The sequence below is a fragment of the Palaemon carinicauda genome, chromosome 19 (genome assembly GCF_036898095.1).
Source record: "Palaemon carinicauda isolate YSFRI2023 chromosome 19, ASM3689809v2, whole genome shotgun sequence".
NCBI classification, from domain to species: domain Eukaryota; kingdom Metazoa; phylum Arthropoda; class Malacostraca; order Decapoda; family Palaemonidae; genus Palaemon; species Palaemon carinicauda.
In genome coordinates this window covers 23,413,508-23,431,736 of record NC_090743.1, presented here as the reverse complement: position 1 = coordinate 23,431,736, position 18,229 = coordinate 23,413,508, and the positions used below count along the sequence as shown (strand labels likewise).

The window sequence follows — 18,229 nt, the reverse complement described above, 5'->3', positions numbered from 1 at the left end:
ATAATCAGTCTCTTATTTCTAAAGGATTTTATCTAAATAAAATGTGGTGTAATTTATTGCAAATGTATTTTGTGTGAGTTTTGTGAGGCCTTGGGCTTATAGCATCCTGCTTTTCTAACTAGTGTTGTGGCTTAGCAAGTAATAATAATAATAATAATAGTAATAATAATAATAATAAACAGGTGAATCTAGAATCTGTCCTATTTGAACTTAGTTAAAGCTATAATATCGTTGATTTTTCTATCACTGGTGTCCCACCTCCATCAGTGTGTGGGAGTCAGCAATATGAACTTCAGGGGAGGTTCAGAGAAATAAACAATTTTAATAATGAAACTTATTTATATACTCACCTGATGTTCAAATACGTGCCTGTCCTGCTTCCCACTCATGTGTGGTGACAATATAAGGAATAGTTTTGACTTGAAAGACTGAAGAGACAGAGAGACTGGCACCCCACAGATTTGCTTCTTACCATTAACTGTTAGATTGTCTTATTACGTTGTTAGAGGTATGAGCCTATTGGAAGAAAAGAAAATAGGGTATTTTTTATTTCAGGGGTAAATATTGATAATTCTGAGCTCCCAGAGAGAAACTATATGAATACAGTATCAGGTGAATATAGAAAGACAATTTTTTTTTTTATTAAAATTCCATTTTTCTTTCAACTTTTTATTTATCTATCTGAATCTTATCAAATTAGCTTATTTTTAATGAGAGCAATGATTGTTTTTATGATGTTTACACTTCATATCACATGGTAATCATAGAATTCCTGGGTCTCCATACTTTTATGTTTTCAACTTCTCTCCTTTAGCAGTGTTATTCTTTGACTTAGAGTGAATTGCTGAACTGTTTTCCCTAGTTCTTCCTCGCAAAATATATCCTCCCATCACATCCTCTTAACTAGCTGTTCTTATATGGTGATTTTACTGTCACTACCTCACAGCATCTTATAACCTTTTCTAAAACTTGCTATAGTACAGTATTTTCTTAAAGTACTCTAATTTTTAGGATGTGCAGTCCGCGTGGTACTGCAAGTTCAGAGAGTAGTGCATCTTCATCACCTGTTGCACCCCTCCCTCTACATGATGATGATGATATCAACCGGGAATTCAATGCTGAGGATACTAAAGGCTTACAGTGGTGTGCTGAAATATTTCAGCCATCATTTAACAATTTAATTGATCCTAGTCAGAGACGTCATCTCCCTTCAACTCCACCTTTTCCAAGTGAACAGGTGACTGAAAAGGATTTGATCAGAGCTTCAGTCCTTCCAAGAAAGTATGATGGTTTTTCTTCTCCACAATATGAATCAGAACCCATGCATTCGCTAGACTTGTCTCCTATTGAAGGTCAGATATGTTCAACATTTCAACGTAGGTGTCTCTCGTCAACTGATTTATCTCCAATTCAGCAAAATACAAACTGTGAAAGTTCTGAGTGCATGTTAACAATACCAAGTGGAGCTGAAATAGCTCATCCTAAATGCAGAATCTCTCTCTCTGTTCCATCAAATGTGGATAGTCCAAGTGTAGATGGGATCTCAAATACTGGTTGTGAAATTCAGACATATAATTCTAAAGGAGATGACAGAAGTACTTTTGAGTTGCGGGATTTTGATAATGTAAATATGGTTTGTGATAAATCAGAAGAAGTTGTGAGCAATTCTTCTGAGAAAATCTCAGGATCTAGTGTTATTAGTCATAATGCTTTAGGAACGTGTAGTCCTAAAAGTAAAACTTTTGTGCCAAAGTCTAGTCCTGCATCGGTTTCAAAAGTATTTCATGGAGAAGTTGTGTTGGTTGAGGCCAGTCAAAGTAACACCCAAGAGCCAGTACTTGTTCATGGGTCTAATTCTAAAGGACAAGAAATGGAAAATCAAGAAAATGGTAATACAGTTCAAAAGAAATCTCCAGCATCCAAAGCAGAGAATAGCCCCTCTAGCAATTCAGTAAGTTACATTTTTGTCTTTTTTGATACTATATTTTTCTTATAAGGGCTTTATTTATAGTAGTTAAATAAATTTTTTCTATTGTTCCCTTAGTAGATTCATGTGAAGCTAATTGTTTGATTCCATTTATTGGAAATTAAAATATTCATTTAGGAAATGGTAATAACTCCTATATTCCATAAAATAAGGATTAATAAAAACTTTAGTTTGTTCCGTAACTGGAATACAAACCACGCTATTTAATAGCGATATTACTTTCGGCGTAGCTGAAATGATGAGCCATTAATTTGTAACGAGGGTTAACTACCCACACCGCTAGTTAGCGGGGGTAGGGGAGGGTAGCTTGCCACCCCCCCTCTCACACACCTGTGCTTGAGCTCACTTTGCTCTCGGCTCGGATGGTAGTTGGACGTGTTTTAGCTCTCATCCTCGCCGTCATTTGGCAGCCATTTAATGCTTTTGCCTTTTTCTTTTTATAGTTCTGTTTGTGAAGTTGGCCTCTGCGATTATGCGCACCTGCCCTGGGTTTCCCGACCGCCCCTGTGGAACATTCATGTCGGCGGTCGAGACTGATCCTCACGCCCTTTGTCCTTCTTGTAGGGGCCAACGATGTGATAGCAACAACAGGTGTAGGGAGTGGTCTACCTTCCAGTGGGAGAGGTTTTCGCGACGACGGAAGAAGAATTCCAAACGGGATATTTCTTCTTCGAAGGTTTCTTTAAAAGGAGAAAAACCCAAGGCCTCTTCTTCCGTTGCCCAAACCTCCTCCGAAGCTCCCACTCTGTCGGTCTTTTTCGAGAGACCGTCGAGTGGTAGCGTAGACCAATGTACTGTTTACCAACCTTGGGGCTCGAGAGATGACGTTGCTTCCCCTAGTGAAGCAGCTCCATCTCTCCCTAGGGAGGATATGTCACTAACCCCCCCTTTTCACCTTTGGTCCTCCTTGGGGCTTACGGGTTCGCCCTCCAAGGAGGTTTTGCTTAACTACATCCGATTGGGTGCCGCTGTCAAGCAATCGCCGTCATCGGCAGAGGTTGATCCTCACTCTCTCTTGTCGACGTTGTGGTGTCAGAGGTATCCAATGCGGTATCACCATCACCTCTGCCTCTTCAAACCCTACGGTAGCTGACGGCTTAGTTTCTCACGTCTCTGTTCAACCTACGAGGGAGAAACTAAGTCCATCGTCATTCTCTCCGGCTGGTTTTTCTTCCCCTCGGGGAAGTTCACTTACAGAGACTCCTCTTCGGAGGACTGCAGAAGGTCAGCTTGCTGACCCAACGGCCCCCAGAGGGTGCATTCGTCGGAAGGCTCGCCTTCCCCTTCGCCAAAGAGGCCTTCCCTCACCTGTGGTGAGGAGGCACCTCTTTGGTTCATCATCTTCGTTGCAGTCTACCGCAGAGGAGCCTCGAGATCAATCACCTATCACTGTTCCTGCACTGGTCCTGAACCTTTCTGCAGATCGTTTGCGATCTCCTTCAGTGGAAGGTCGTCCTTTTAAAGGACACGTCGACCTTCCACCCGCCAGACCTGCCGACCTGCCGTCACCTTTTTTACATAGGCCTAACAAGGCTTCACCTGAGCATGCTAAGGCGCGCCAACGAAACCTGACGAGCGGTCTTTAGTAGCTCGTCAGGCCCCATCTCTAAACCCTAACACAGGGGATCAACGGCGTATGCGCCAACACGCGCATACGTCCCAACAGGAGCATAGCTCCATCACGCGCTATGCACGCCCTCATGCACGCCAGGTCTTGCCTGAGCCTAAGCGCAAACATTCCCCTACGCGCCTGCGCCAACTCTCACCTGCGCGCCAGCGCTCTCCTGCACGCCATCAACCTCCTGCTCGCCAGTGATCTCCTGCGTGCCAGCGCTCTTCCATGTGCCATCAGTCTCCTGCCCGCGCGCAAATGCGCCCAACAGCTAACTACTGCGCACCAACGATCTACTGATCTGGGTGCTGCTGGGAAGTCAACAAAGCTGGCTTCTCCCATGTGCCAACTAGTACCATCGCGCCAGCGCTCGCCTTCGCACCAGCCTTCTCCCGCACTCATCCGTGAGGATACGCGCGCGCTTGCCTATCCTCTCCAACGGATTCGCGCTAACGTTCTATCGCACGCCCACGCGCCTCACATGTTTCAACTGCGCGCCCGCCCGCTAGGGATCTTTCTCCTGCACGCGCGCCCCGTACGGCTGGTACAGGTACGCACGAACTCTAGCCCGCACACTCAACGCATTGATCCTGCGCACGTACGCGCTAACAGTCTCCCGCACGCACGCTCGCGCACCAGCAGTTTCCCGCGTGCAAGGCCCATTATTCTCCCTGGCGTGAACGTCAATTTTCCTCCCGCGCGCGAGACTGCTTAACTACGCACGGCAAGGTTGCCATCGCCTCATTCCCCTCCCCGCAAGCGCATGCCACCGCGCATTGTGGGAGAAGGGAAGCATCTAGAGGGGTCCAGGATCCCAAAGCCATCACAGGCGAACCCACCAATGATGAGGACTCCTCCCAGGGATCCTTTAATTCCTGTCCCTTCAAAGGGTATGTCTGACAGCGCATGTCAGCCAACAGCCCTGGTTCAGTGCACTGATCAGAGCCGTAACGCAGGCTTTCAAGCCTGTCTTCTCTGAATTAGGGCACAGATCCATTGCTATTTCTACCCCTTTGAAGTGAAAAAGAGGAGTTCCAGACGCGGTAACTTCCCCAAGGGCGAAACTGACTCCACGCAGACCTTCGAGGCAGGTTCCTTCTTTCCCCCAGACTGCCTCTCCTTCCCTTTCGGACGAAGATTTCCCATCCCCAGGGGAATCACGTGAAGAGAGACTTTCCCCCATCGCGCCAATGGGGGAAACCTCTCCTCGCGTCGAGGTGTTTACTCAGTCGGGGATTGAAAGGAACATGCCACCCTCGTCAATGTTGGAGTCCTACATCCTTCCCAGGAAGGAATCTAAGGACTCCTAAACATTGCCAAAGTCCTCTACTAGGACTAGGATGGAGCCAGCTAGCCACTCAAGGAATGTCCACGACTCTCCCCAAGAAGAGCCTTTGGGGACAGAAGGAGACTTCGCTGCAAGTCCTACAACAGGAGGAGACCAGCAAGAGTCAGAGCATGCGTTTTGTCAAGTTCTGACTCTGAGGGCTCTCAACGGGTTTTCCGACCCAGAGATCCCTCCTCGAGAGGGCAAGGACACGGTCTCGGACCGTGTCTTTGGTACTCAGAAACCCTCCAAGACCAGTGCAGCACTGCCCTGGTCTCAAGGGGTTAAGAGTACCAGGGACAAGATCTCTCTACAGCTCTCCGAGATGTCCTCCTCCAACCGTTACAGTACCACCAACAAGCTCCTCCCACCTCCTCGCCTACAGCAGAGGAGGTACTTCGAGATCCTTGAGGAGCCTTGTTTAGCTCTTCCTCTTCACCACTCACTGGAAGAGCTTACCAGGGGAGTCCCTCTTGAGAGAGACTCCAACCGGCAGGTCTCGTTCTTGGCAGCCGAGATCCTCTACCAGGAGAAAGTTGCAAAGTGTGCTATGCAAGCCACTTCGTGGCTGGATATCTGGCTAGGGATCTTAGGTATCCTGGTACATTCTGAGGATTTCTCCAAAGAACGTACAAGGAAAGCTATGGAAACCTTCCTTCTCTCAGGTACTCGCACGATCGAGTTTCTGGCCCACCAAGTCTCGAACTTGTGGGCAAATACCATTCTGAAATGTCGGGATGCAGTAACTGAGAGATTCCATCAGAAGGTCCCTAGCACCGAGATCAATAGGCTCTGACATTCCTCTCTAGAGGGATCCATCTTGTTCGAGCCTAAGGATGTGGAACATGCCACTGAGAGGTGTAGGAAGTCTCATCAAGACTCCCTTCTTCATAGGGCTTTAACATCCAAGCCCTATAAGCCTCCAGCACCACAGCAGTCCCGTCCAGTCAAGACCACTAAGACGACAACAGCAGCGAAGACCTTGGTGTCTAAGCCCTTTCCTGTCAAAGAAAGGAAAGGCAAAAAGTCCTCCATGGGAGGCAAGAATCCTAGAGGGAGCAGCCGTGGCTGCAGACGCTAGGATAGGCAGTCCCCCTGCCTGTCAACCAGTGGGGGGATGCCTACAAAGTTGCTCAAACAGGTGGAAGCAACTCGGGGCCGATTCCTGGACAATCTCCGTGATCAGTCTAGGACATCGCGTCCCGTTCATAACATCTCTACCTCTCCTGATGACGAATCCAGTGTCATTGAACTCCCTTGCCATGGGATCGGCAAGGGGGCCAAGCCCTTCGGGCAGAAGTCCAGACCCCGTTGAAGAAGGGCGCTCTCCAAGAGGTCCTCGACGGATCTCCAGGCTTCTTCAGTCGACTCTTTCTTGTAAAGAAGGTGTCTGGAGACCAGTCATCGACCTCTCAGCTCTGAACAAATTTGTCAAACAAATTCCGTTCAGCATGGAGACGGCGGACACGGTCAGACTAGCAGTAAGACCGCAAGACTTCATGTGCACACTGGACCTAAATGACGAGTACTTCCAGATCCCAGTCCATCCGTCTTCAAGGAAGTACTTAAGATTCAGCCTAGACAACAGAAAGTACCAGTTCAAGGTGCTGTGCTTCGGTCTCTCCACAGCACCACAAGTCTTCACCAGAGTGTTCACCCTAGTTTCATCATGGGCACACAGGATTGGCATCCGTCTCCTCCGTTATCTGGACCACTGGTTAATCCTAGCAGACTCGGTGTCAACCTTTATTCAACACCGAGACAAACTTCTGAGACTTTGCCAAGATCTGGGGATCATGGTAAATCTCAAGAAGTCTTCACTGCTTCCCACTCAAAGACTGGTATACCTAGGCATGATTGTAGACACCAATCTCCACAAAGCCTTCCCATCAGATGACAGGATAGCAAGGCTGAGAAGGGTCGTAAGACCTTTTCTCAGACGAGAAGAACTTCCAGCCCAATCGTGGTTACGTCTCCTCGGTCACCTTTCATCGTTGGCCCGTTTAGTTCCCAATGGTTGCCTCAGGATGAGATCCCTCCAGTGGCGACTCAAGTCCCGGTGGAATCAAGCGTACGACTCCCCGGACATCCAGATCCCCATGGGACCTGCGGAACTGACGGATCTCCAGTGTTGGGTGGCAGACGAGAACCTACGAAAATTAGTGAATCTTCTCGTCCTCCCCCCGGATTTGATGCTGTTTTCGGACGCTTCAAAAAAAGGGTGGGGGCCCACGTGCTGCACCACACGACCTCAGGCCTCTGGTCAGAGTCAGAAAAGTACCTCCACATAAATCTCCTAGAGATGAAGGCCGTCTTTCTGGCCCTTCAACAGTTCCAACAGTACCTGGCAAGTCACTCTGTGGTGGTGATGAGCGACAACACCACAGTAGTAGCCTACATCAACAAACAAGGAGGTACATTTTGGCAGCAACTATCCCATCTAGCAGTAGAGATACTGAGATAGTCCGAAATCCACTCGATACCACTATCGGCACGCTTCATTCCGGGCAAAAGGAATGTGCTCGCCGACAACCTGAGCAGAGCGTCTCAGATAGTGAGTACCGAGTTGTCTTTGGATCATCTAGTAGCCAACAAAGTCCTGACTTTGTGGAGTTCTCCGACTGTGGACCTCTTCGCAACGGCCCTGAACTTCAGGCTCCCGCTGTACTGTTCCCCAGTCCCAGACCCCAAGGCTCTCTGGCAAGATGCTTTCCAACAACGGTGGGACAACATAGACGTTTACGCCTTTCCCCCGTTCTGTCTGATGAGGAGGGTACTCAACAAGACCAGAACTTCAGTCAATCTTTCAATGACCCTCATAGCTCCGCTATGGCATCACGTGGAATGGTTCCCAGACCTTCTGCAACTCCTAACGGAGCCACCAAGAGAACTCCCTCCACGACACAATCTACTCAAACAACCACATGCCAACATCTTCCACAAAGCCGTAGGTTCACTACGGCTTCACGCCTGGAGACTATCCAGCATCTCCTCTCTGAGAGAGGATTTTTGCAACAAGTTGCGATCAGGACGTCTGGACACCTGCGAAAGTCTTCGGCAGCAGTCTACCAGGCAAAGTGGAAAGTCTTCTGTGGTTGGTGTCGTGGAAGGGGTATCTCTCCACTCGATGCCACTATTCCAACAATAGCGGAGTTCCTCGTGTATTTGCGTGAAGAAATGCGCCTTTCAGTCTTGGCAGTGAAAGGCTATTGCTCAGCCTTAAGTCTAGCCTTCAGGCTGAAAGGAATGGACATTTCCTCATCGCTAGAACTTTCTCTACTCATACGTAGTTATGAACTTACCTGCCCTCAGTCGGAAGCGAGACCTCCCCCATGGGACGTGGTTCGAGTTCTCAGGTCTCTTAAGAGGCCTCCCTATGAACCATTACGCCAGGCATCAGATCGCCACCTAACCTGGAAGACGGTATTCCTGCTAGCTTTGGCCTCAGCCAAGCGAGTCTGCGAACTTCATGGTCTCTCGTATGACATCGCCCATTCAAGGGGATGGGGGGAGGTAACGTTCAGCTTCATCCCTGAGTTTATTGCTAAGACTCAGAATCCAGGAGTAGCGGATCCTCGATTCGACTCCTTCCGGATTTCTAGTCTCCGTACTGTAACAGATGACCCAGACCATTTCTACTATGCCCAGTAAGGAGCTTGAAGCTGTACCTCAAAAGAAAAGCTGCAGCCCGCCCTCGTGTGCCAGCACTATTCATCAGCACAGGGATGACTAAGAGGAGGGTCACCAAGAACACCATCTCTGCATGGATTTGCAGGGTCATTGACCTGGCTCTGAATCCAGACCCTCCTCCGTCACGTCGCCCCAGAGCACATGATGTCAGGGGCATAGCTACGTCCCTGGCCTTCTAAAGAAATTTTTCAGTGACGCAGGTTCTTCAAGCTGGGGTGTGGAAACATCAAACAACATTCACATCCCACTACCTGCAAGACGTGACCCACAGGAGACTCGATACGTTCGCTATCGGTCATGTGGTGGCTGCACAACAGCTGGTTTAAAACCTCAAGCTCCTTATTGGACAAGTAGCAGAAGGTTGAGGGCATTGTTACCCAGTTTTAGTCTGCATGAATGAAAAGGTTTGAGTGGCCCTTATTCTTTTCTTCATCATCCCCTCTCTTGGGGAAAGCAGCATCCTGGGTTCTCTGCATAGCTGACCTCAAACCACTGCAGGTAAACCATGCTCCCTTGTGTTCCTAGTAATAAGATTAATACTGTTACGTCCCCATACCCTGACGGGGTGGTATTGGGAAAGTCCTAGTCTACAAGTTTCCATCTAAAGAACTTCAGAACAACTTTCTAGGACAAGTCACACTTCTTCATACCTTCACACACAGCTTGCGTAGGCTGCAGACCTTGCGTAGCAAAGTTTTAGCGAGGTGCAGGGACTCCTTATTTCTTGGGTGCTTACACACTCAAATAAGGAGCCCCCGGGCAAAGCCAAAAGCCGGACTGGCTGGGACGCCCACCCTTCCTAATGGGTGAGTCACCCCTATTGTAGCGTGGTTTGTATTCCAGTAACGGAACAAATGATAAATTCATAGATAATTTGTATTTTTCCTAACCATACAAACCTTAGCTATTTAACCAAACTTGCCTGCCAGCCCTATCCCCCTTGAAGTCCTACCTCCAAGCAAAGTGAGCTCAAGCACAAGTGTGTGAGAGGGGGGGGGGGGGGTAGCAAGCTACCCTCCCCTACCCCCGCTAACTAGCGGTGTGAGTAGTAAACCCTCGTTAGAAATTAATGGCTCGTCATTTCAGCTACGCCGAAAGTAATACCCCAATTAAATAGCTAAGATACGTATAGTTAGGAAAAATACAAATTATCTACGAATTTGTCATATTGTAACAGTAATTTGGGCACCTAAGATTTAAGAGAGTTTTTTGTTTCTATGAGTAATATTTTCTTTCCATATTTAATTAGGGCCCCAATAGTAAGGACTGTGCACACCATTCTGCAGTTGTTCACATCTTTCTACAGTTGGCAAAATTCAACATAAAATTATAATTATAATTTTTTTACTGATATGGTTGCTAATTGCAGCTTTGTTGGTAACATTTTGATTGTGGTGCACCTATCTTTTGTTGACCTCTTTTGAATGTCTGCACATCTATTTAGCCGTTGTGTTTGAGGGGTCGAGTTCAAGTTATTTAGATTTAAAATGTGACCAAAACCAGCAGTAAAGCAAGAAAAATACATTTAATGCAAAAAAATTAAATAAAATTTGAACTTGGAGGTGTTAAGCCAGAACGGAGTGATATATCCTAAATGAGTTTGGAATCTCCGTTTCTCCTAGGGTTAGAGGTATAAGCATGCATGAGAACCCCTGTTAGGAAGTAATGTTGTCAGTGCCATTACTTAAAGGTCTTTGCAGTTTTTTTTCCAGACCCCTAGCTGCATTCACATATTAGGCTTCTCCTATGCCTCCGTTCCAGCTTACTTTCTTCTGTCTTTCTTTCCAAACTCTGTGATTTAACTTAATTTTGCAACTGCAGGTTTTACCCTAGTTGCACTTGGGTGCTGAATGGCCTTCCAGGTCTCAGTGCCAGTCCTTAAGGCCCAGATTCATAAATCCATACCTGAAAGGTTCTAAGTTTGTGATCCCCAGTGGTGAGGAAAATTGCCACTAAAAATGTTTGAGAGTAAGCAAAGTAGTGGGAAACTGGATTTTCCTCTTTTCTTTTCCTGGGGCTAAACTTACTAGTTTAGCTTTTTGATCTTGTGAAATTAAAGTGCTCTTGATGGGCCTTGATGCTTATGGAGTTGTAGATCCAATTGGCATTTTTCCTTTGTTTTTTTTTATAAAGAATGCAGATTTCTTAGCCCCAAAGTTATCTGTTATTTTGTGTAAATTAGCAAGAAGAGGTTCATTTAGCACTTGTTGGAGGATTGGTAATGTTACTCCATTATGTAAATGGGTTTGTGGTAGCTCAAGTCCTGCTGATTACCACCCAATTTCCATAACTCCCTTGTTATTTAAAGTTTTTTAATGTCTTTTGACAAAACATCTAAATAGGTTTGCTGAAGGTAATCATCTGTTCCTCCGTTTGCAATTTGGCTTTCATAACGGCCTTGAAGAATGGGATGCCCTTCTTACAATCTTCAATGGGGTACAAAAATCCCTCGATTGTGGTCAGGAAGTTCATATAATTGTCCTTGATTTTAGTGCTGCCTTTGACCGTGTTAATCATGAGACCCTTGTTTTCAAACTCAGACATTTGTTTTTAAACTCGGTTTGGAATGGATGGGTATTTTCTTAGCATCATTATTGAATTTTTAAGTAATAGATTGCAAAGAGTTGTGGTTGATGGGCACCATAGTGAGTCTAGGAATGAGATATCTGGTGTTCCTCAAGGTAGTGTTCTTGTCTCATTACTTTTCATACTATATACGCAAGACATGTGGGTTGGCCTAGAAAACAAGCTTGTTGCATATGCAGATGATGCTACTCTCTTTGCATCAATTCCATCTCCTGAATGTAGATCATGGGTTTGCTGAATCTCTTAATAGAGATCTAGCTAAAATTAGCGTATGGTACAAATTATGGGCATGAAGTTGAATCCTAACAAAACTCAAAGGGTGGTTGTAAGCAAGTTGAGGACAGTGGCTCCTCAACATCCAGTCTCGGCATTGATAATGTTTCTTTAACTTTGTATGACTTTTAAAATTTTAGGTGTAATTCTCGACAGATAGTTTACTTTTGAGAAACACATTAGGTCCATCCGTCTCTTCTTCAATTGGACAAAAAAATTGGCTTATTGAGAGTCTTATAAGATTTTTGGTGATCAATCTATTCTGAAGTTTTAATTCTTTCATTCTATCACGTTTCGAGTATTTTTCTCCTTTGTGGTCTTCAGCTGCTAATTCTTATCTTAATTTGTTGGACATGAACTTACGGTCTGTTAAATTTCTTATTCCTGATCTAGATATTAATCTTTAGCACCATTGTTCAGTTAGTTCATTATGCATGTTGCATAAGATTTTTCATGATTTTGACCATCCTTTACATTCAGACCTTCCTGGGCAATGCCATCCTGTTTTTTAATACTAGGTATGCAGTTAATTCTGATAGTCAGGCCTTCTCCATCGTGAGGCTCAATACTACACGGTAGTCTAGAAGTTTTATTCCAGCTATGACCAAGTTGTGGAATAATCTTCCTAATCAGGTAGTTGAATTGGCTGAGCTTCAAAAGTTCAGACTGTCAGCAAATATTTTGATGTTGAACATGCTAACATAAGTCTATTTTTATAGTTTATATATGAAATATCTCTTTTAGTGTTGTTACTCTTCTTAAATTATTTTATTCTAATTGTTCATTACTTCTCATATAGATTATTTATTTCCTTATTTCATGTCCTCACTGAGCTATTTTCCCCTGTTGGAGCCCTTTATGCTTATAACATTCCGATTTTCCAACTAGAGTTGTAGTGTAGCTAGTAATAATTATAATAATAGCCCATATTTATGCATTTTAATGTCTATTCAATTAATCTCTACAAAAAGACTTTGAAGCCTGATTTCTCTGAACGGGCTATTGTCGGAGAAAATTTGGCACAATTTTTTTTTTCTAATATTGACCGATATTTTTGTCATTCAAACAGGAAAGGATAAGGAATTTTATAGCTTACAATCTGTAAATTCACTTTTTTGCAAAACCAAAAAACTTCTGTACAGTATATGAAAAATAGTCACCTTCACTTTGCATTGATAAAATAATACATATTAAAAAAATTCAAGAAAACACTAAAATAATTTCCAATGTACAACTTTTACGGAATTAAATTCTTTTCAAAGGATTTTTTAATGAAAAAAATTTGAGAGAAAAAAAAGGTGGTAGGAGTTTTAAGTAACCTCAAAATAACATTGTTTTAATGGGGGTGAGTTATGCCACTTAAAGTGGAATGATTATCGGTTGAAAGTAATGAAATTTTCTATTTTCAGGCACACTTCTCTTCAAGTCCTATTCGAGATTGTAAGACAGTTTCATATTCTCCGCCTCTGTCTCCAATTCTTTGTCGTTCGATTTCCGTCCAAAGTCAAGGAGACCAAGTGAAGTCTCAAGGTCATTATGGAGAGGACTGTCAGTTTACAAGGGGAGATGTTTCCCAGTCGACAGTTTTAAGTGTTGATATGGAAGGTATACATATAATTTTCCTAGTTCCATTAATAAGTAGGTCAAGTGTAACAATAATTTGTTCTTGCAGTATATTTTTCAATTTATGAATGTAATTGTGGTATTTTTTGCAGTAGAAGAATCTGAAGTAATTTTAGAGTGTGAGGCTCTAAGGGAGACTATTGACACTGTCATGCTCTGTCCACTGTGTGAACCCTTGCTACCTGCTGTACTAAAACTACTTGGCAAAGCTTGAAGAGTTAGGCTAGTGTTTGAAACTAGGCATGTTAGGCTTCAAATTTTACCTTTACCCTAAGACAAGCTATCCTTCATAGATTGAACAAAAGAAGACAAAGTTAATAAGATACAGTACTGTATTATGAAGCTCATTACTATTGAAGCTTGAAAGCTCATTATTGGCTTGAGTGACATTATCATCACTATCCTCACTGTCATTAACTATAGGTATTCTAGTCTTCTGAATTTTCCACTGAAGTGAAAGCTAGTTTTATTTTATGTTTGGAACTTAATTTTATTTAAAACTGTGAACATAATTTCCCATAAGAGGAACAGTAAAGTCATCACATTCATCACAATGATTAACCGAATCACAATACTTCCCCTGGGTATGAGACAGAGAGAATAAATATAATGAATACCCAAAACAACTCCCTTAAACAATTTACACCTTAATATCTAAAAAACTTGGCAATGGATGATCGGGCAGCTACTTTAATCCGGAAATAATTGTGGTGATAGATCAAAATCACAATATTTTTGACATATGGCTTTGTCGAGGTTTAAAAATTTCCAGGTAATTTGGCTATTGCTTTCTTTCCTTTAATTTAACCAAACAATAAGGCCTAAACCCCCAACCATTAAAGATTATTGATCAGCTGCAAATAGAAGCTACAGTAAGTTAATAAACTAATTTTGAGTTCATTTACAACTCTGCTCAAAGAATATTGATGTATATGTTATTTCTGGTGGTTTATGCAATGCAGGGTTACCTAACGAGATGAAGATGGCAATAGGCTACGACATGAAAAAAAAGCTGGAAACTTTAAACATTTAGCTTCGGGTTTGACAACTTATTTAAAAGTTGTTCTAGTTATAAATTCTATTTTTTTTCAATATTAATCTTACCCGATAATCATGTAGCTGTCAACTCCGTTGCCCGACAGAAATCTACGGACGGGATACGCCAGCGATCGCTATACAAGAGGGGGGTGTACTCACCAGCGCCATCTGTGGTCAGGTACTGCAGTACTTCTTGTCAACACCACCTCAATTTTTTCCTCTGTCGTGCCGCCGGCAAGACCTACATGGATACGCTCTTGATTTTGGAGTCTTTGTTCACGGTTTTGGTGAAGTATTGCTCTGAAATTTAGCTTTCGCTATACAGGAAGCTTTTCCCTTAGCTTAGATAGCTTTTGGATTGATTTTGATTAATGGTATAACGATCTTTGCTTTAATTTGGAAACCCCCCTTGACTGTTCTCTAATTCAAGATGTCCGACCATTCTCAAGCTCCTAGACAAAGACGATGTAGTGTTAGGACTTGTAATAGGCGTCTTCCGAAGGCCTCGGTTGATCCTCACACCGTTTGTTCCGACTGTAGGGGAAAATCCTGTCAGTTGGAAGATCGATGTGAGGAATGTGCCGGGCTTTCAGAATTCGATTTTAATGAATTCCTCAAGTATACGGCTAAGTTAGAGAGGGAGAGAGTTAGGAGGAGTTCTTCTCGCTCTTTGGTTTATTCCTCCCCCCATGATCCTCAACCTTTTCCTTCCCCTGTAGTGGTGACCCCCGAACCTATTACTAGTGCTCAGCCTGATATGTCGGATGTGTTACGTGCCATTCAGGCTTTAGGTGATAAGGTGGAGTCTGTAGTGAGTGACCACAAATTTCTCTTGGCAGATGTCAAGGAACTTTAAGTGAAAAGTGCAGTGGGAAGTGGTAGTGCCAGTGCTGTGCCTAGTGTCAGTGTCAGTGTTGCGCATGAGGATACTTCTGTGCGTGCCAGTCGTCCTCCCAGTCCGGGACCTCTTGCAAGCTCCCAAGCCCAGGGGAGAAGCAATGTCGAAGGGCAAAAGGGTTCGGCAGGCCTTGATCGGCGCACAGTAGTATCCTCAGTGGTTGCGGGCGTATCTTATAGAGATCGTCACTTCCACTCTCAGACGATTGAGCCCTTAATTTCCTCGTCTGCGGAAGAAGTTTCCGGGAGGAAACGCTGGACCCAGGTCTCAAGGCCTCTTAAGCGTAGGGTCCAGACCGAGCGAGTCCAACAGCCCAGATGTAGCCACTGGGCTAGTTCGGACTCGCCGCAGTCATCTGATGGCTGCACGCCTCCTAAGAGAGGTAAAGCGATGCCTCAACAGGCCTCTGCCCCAACTTCTGTTGATCCCAAGTTGGCTATGCTGCAGACTATGCAGTCGCAGCTTGCGGTGTTGATGCAGGAGTTTCAGGCAGAGAAGGTTAGCGCACCTCCTCCTGCGAGCGCTCCTCCACCTCTGCGCACTGCCAGACGTATGATGTTGAGGTTCCTCAACCTGCCTCCATGCGTTAGCTGCCGCATTGGGAGTTGCCAGATACCAGCGCTGTGCAGCAACCTCCACTTTCCTTGAGGCAGGAGCCTCTTGCTATGCGGCAACCTCCTCAACACTTGAGGCAGGAGCCTTATGCTTTGCAGCAACCTCCTCTACCCTTGAGGCAGGAGCCTCATGCGTTGCGACAACCTCCTCCATCCTCGAGGCAGCAACCTCTTGCGTTGCGGCAACCTCCACCATCCTTGAGGCAGCAACCTCAACTCTTGCGGCAGCCACCTCAACTCTTGAGGAAAGAACCTCAACTCTTGAGGCGAGAACCTCGACTCTCGAGGCAAGCACCTCAACTCTTGAGGCAAGAACCTCAACTCTTGAGGCAAGAACCTCAACTCTTGAGGCAAGAACCTCAACTCTTGAGGCAAGAACCTCAACTCTTGAGGCAAGAGCCTCTCTCTGCGCAGCCACCTCCTCAACCCTTGAGGCAGGTGCAACTCTTGAGGCAGGAACCTCATGCTATGAGGCAGCCACCTCAACGCATGCAGCAACCGCATTCTTCGCAGCATGAGCCTCTTCCCATTCAACATGAACCGCAGTCTATGCAGCATGAGCCTCATGCCTTACAGCATTCGCTTCTCACCTCACTTGCTCCTCAGACCCCCGCAGATCCTCCTTCATCCCACTGATGTGGAGGAACCCAAGTCGTTGCCACCCTCCATTGACTTTCGTAAGGTCCTGACGCTGTTCAGAGAGTTATATCCTGAACACTTTGTTTCTGCTACCCCTCGTTCTCCTCCATCCGAGTTTTCTCTAGGCATGCAGCCTATTAAGTCTGCCTACACTAAGCTTGTCTTCGCTAGATCATCAAAGAGAGCTTTGAGAATTTTAGGGGATTGGTTGCAGTCCAAGCAGCAACTGCGAAGGACGTCTTTTATGTTTCCTCCTCCTAAGCTGACTTCTAAGTCGGGCGTCTGGTATGCCACGGGAGAGGAACCAGGCTTGGCGATCCCTGCCTCTGCCCAGGCTGACTTCTCAAGTTTGGTTGACTCTCCCCGTAGGTCGGCTATGAGACGCTCTAAGGTCTGCTGGACCTTTTCTGATCTGGACCACTTCTTGAAGGGAGTCTTTCGCGCCTTTGAAATTTTTAATTTCCTCGACTGGTGCCTGGGGGCCTTGAGCAAGAAGACTGCCCCTTCTGACAAAGACTCGGCCATGCTGATCATGTCCTGTATGGACAAAGCAATTCGCGATGGTTCTGGCGAACTTGCTTCTATTTTTGTCTCGGGAGTCCTCAAGAAAAGGGAACAACTTTGCTCCTTCCTTTCTACTGGTATCACCTCTTGCCAGAGGTCACAGTTACTGTTTGCTCCTCTCTCCAAGTTCCTGTTTCCTGAGGATCTAATCAAAGAGATGGCTGCGGCTCTTATACAGAAGGATACGCATGACCTCGTGGCCTCTTCAGCACGTAAGGCTAAGGTTGTACCTTCAGTACCGAGAACTTACCGCACCCCAGTGGCTGATACACCTGCTACCAGATTTATTCCGCCCTTTCGTGGCAGAGCCCCCAGCCGAGGAAGTACCCGCCCAGACGGTCACAGGGGCAGGTCCAAGAAAGGTGCCAAGTCCACGAAAAGCAAGCATTGACTCTCCTCCTCTCCAGACAGCTGTAGGAGCCAGACTCAAGACCTTCTGGCAAGCCTGGGAAAGAAGAGGTGCAGACACTCAGTCTGTCAAGTGGCTAAGGGAGGGTTACAGAATTCCGTTCTGCCGCAATCCCCCTCTGACCACTTCTCCCATCAACCTCTCTCCCAACTACAAGGAAAAGGACAAGAGGCTAGCGTTACATCAAGAGGTGTCGCTCCTGTTACAGAAGGAGGCAGTGGTGATAGTCCGGGATCATCAATCCCCGGGCTTTTACAACCGTCTCTTCCTGGTGGCCAAGAAGACAGGAGGTTGGAGACCGGTGCTGGACGTCAGTGCGCTCAATGCTTATGTCACCAAGCAGACGTTCACTATGGAGACGACGAAGTCGGTCCTAGCAGCGGTCAGGCAGGAGGACTGGATGGTCTTGTTGGATCTGAAAGACGCCTACTTTCACGTTCCCATCCATCCAGACTCCCAACCTTTTCTGAGATTCGTCTTTGGAGAGGTTGTGTACCAATTCCAAGCCCTGTGTTTTGGCCTAAGCACGGCACCTCTGGTGTTTACGCGACTGATGAGGAATATTGCGAAATTCCTCCACTTGGCGGACATCAGAGCCTCCCTTTATTTAGACGACTGGCTTTTAAGAGCCCCCACAAGTCGTCGCTGTCTGGAGAGTCTCAGATGGACTTTGGATTTGACCAAGGAACTGGGTCTATTGGTCAATTTAGAGAAGTCCCAGCTTGTTCCTTCCCAAACCATCGTTTACCTGGGAATGGAGATTCAGAGTCAGGCTTTTCGGGCTTTTCCGTCGGCCCCAAGAATCAACCAAGCCCTAGAGTGCATCCTGAGCATGCTGAAGAAGAACAGATGCTCGGTGAGACAGTGGATGAGTCTAACAGGGACTCTGTCATCGTTAGCCCTGTTCACCGAGTTAGGGAGACTCCACCTCCGCCCCCTTCAGTACCATCTAGCAGCTCACTGGGACAA

General features: G+C 45.7%; 1 protein-coding gene across 1 annotated transcript in view; it reads left to right on the top strand.

Annotated features, from left to right (window-relative positions):
- bora (aurora kinase A activator-like protein bora) overlaps positions 1–18,229 on the top strand; it is a 101,477-nt gene that overhangs the window by 63,387 nt on the left and 19,861 nt on the right. Inside the window, exons 9-10 of the mRNA XM_068393295.1 lie at positions 1,012–1,951; positions 12,885–13,080. Coding sequence (XP_068249396.1) covers positions 1,012–1,951; positions 12,885–13,080 — 1,136 coding nt within the window. The remainder of the gene's footprint in view (positions 1–1,011; positions 1,952–12,884; positions 13,081–18,229) is intronic.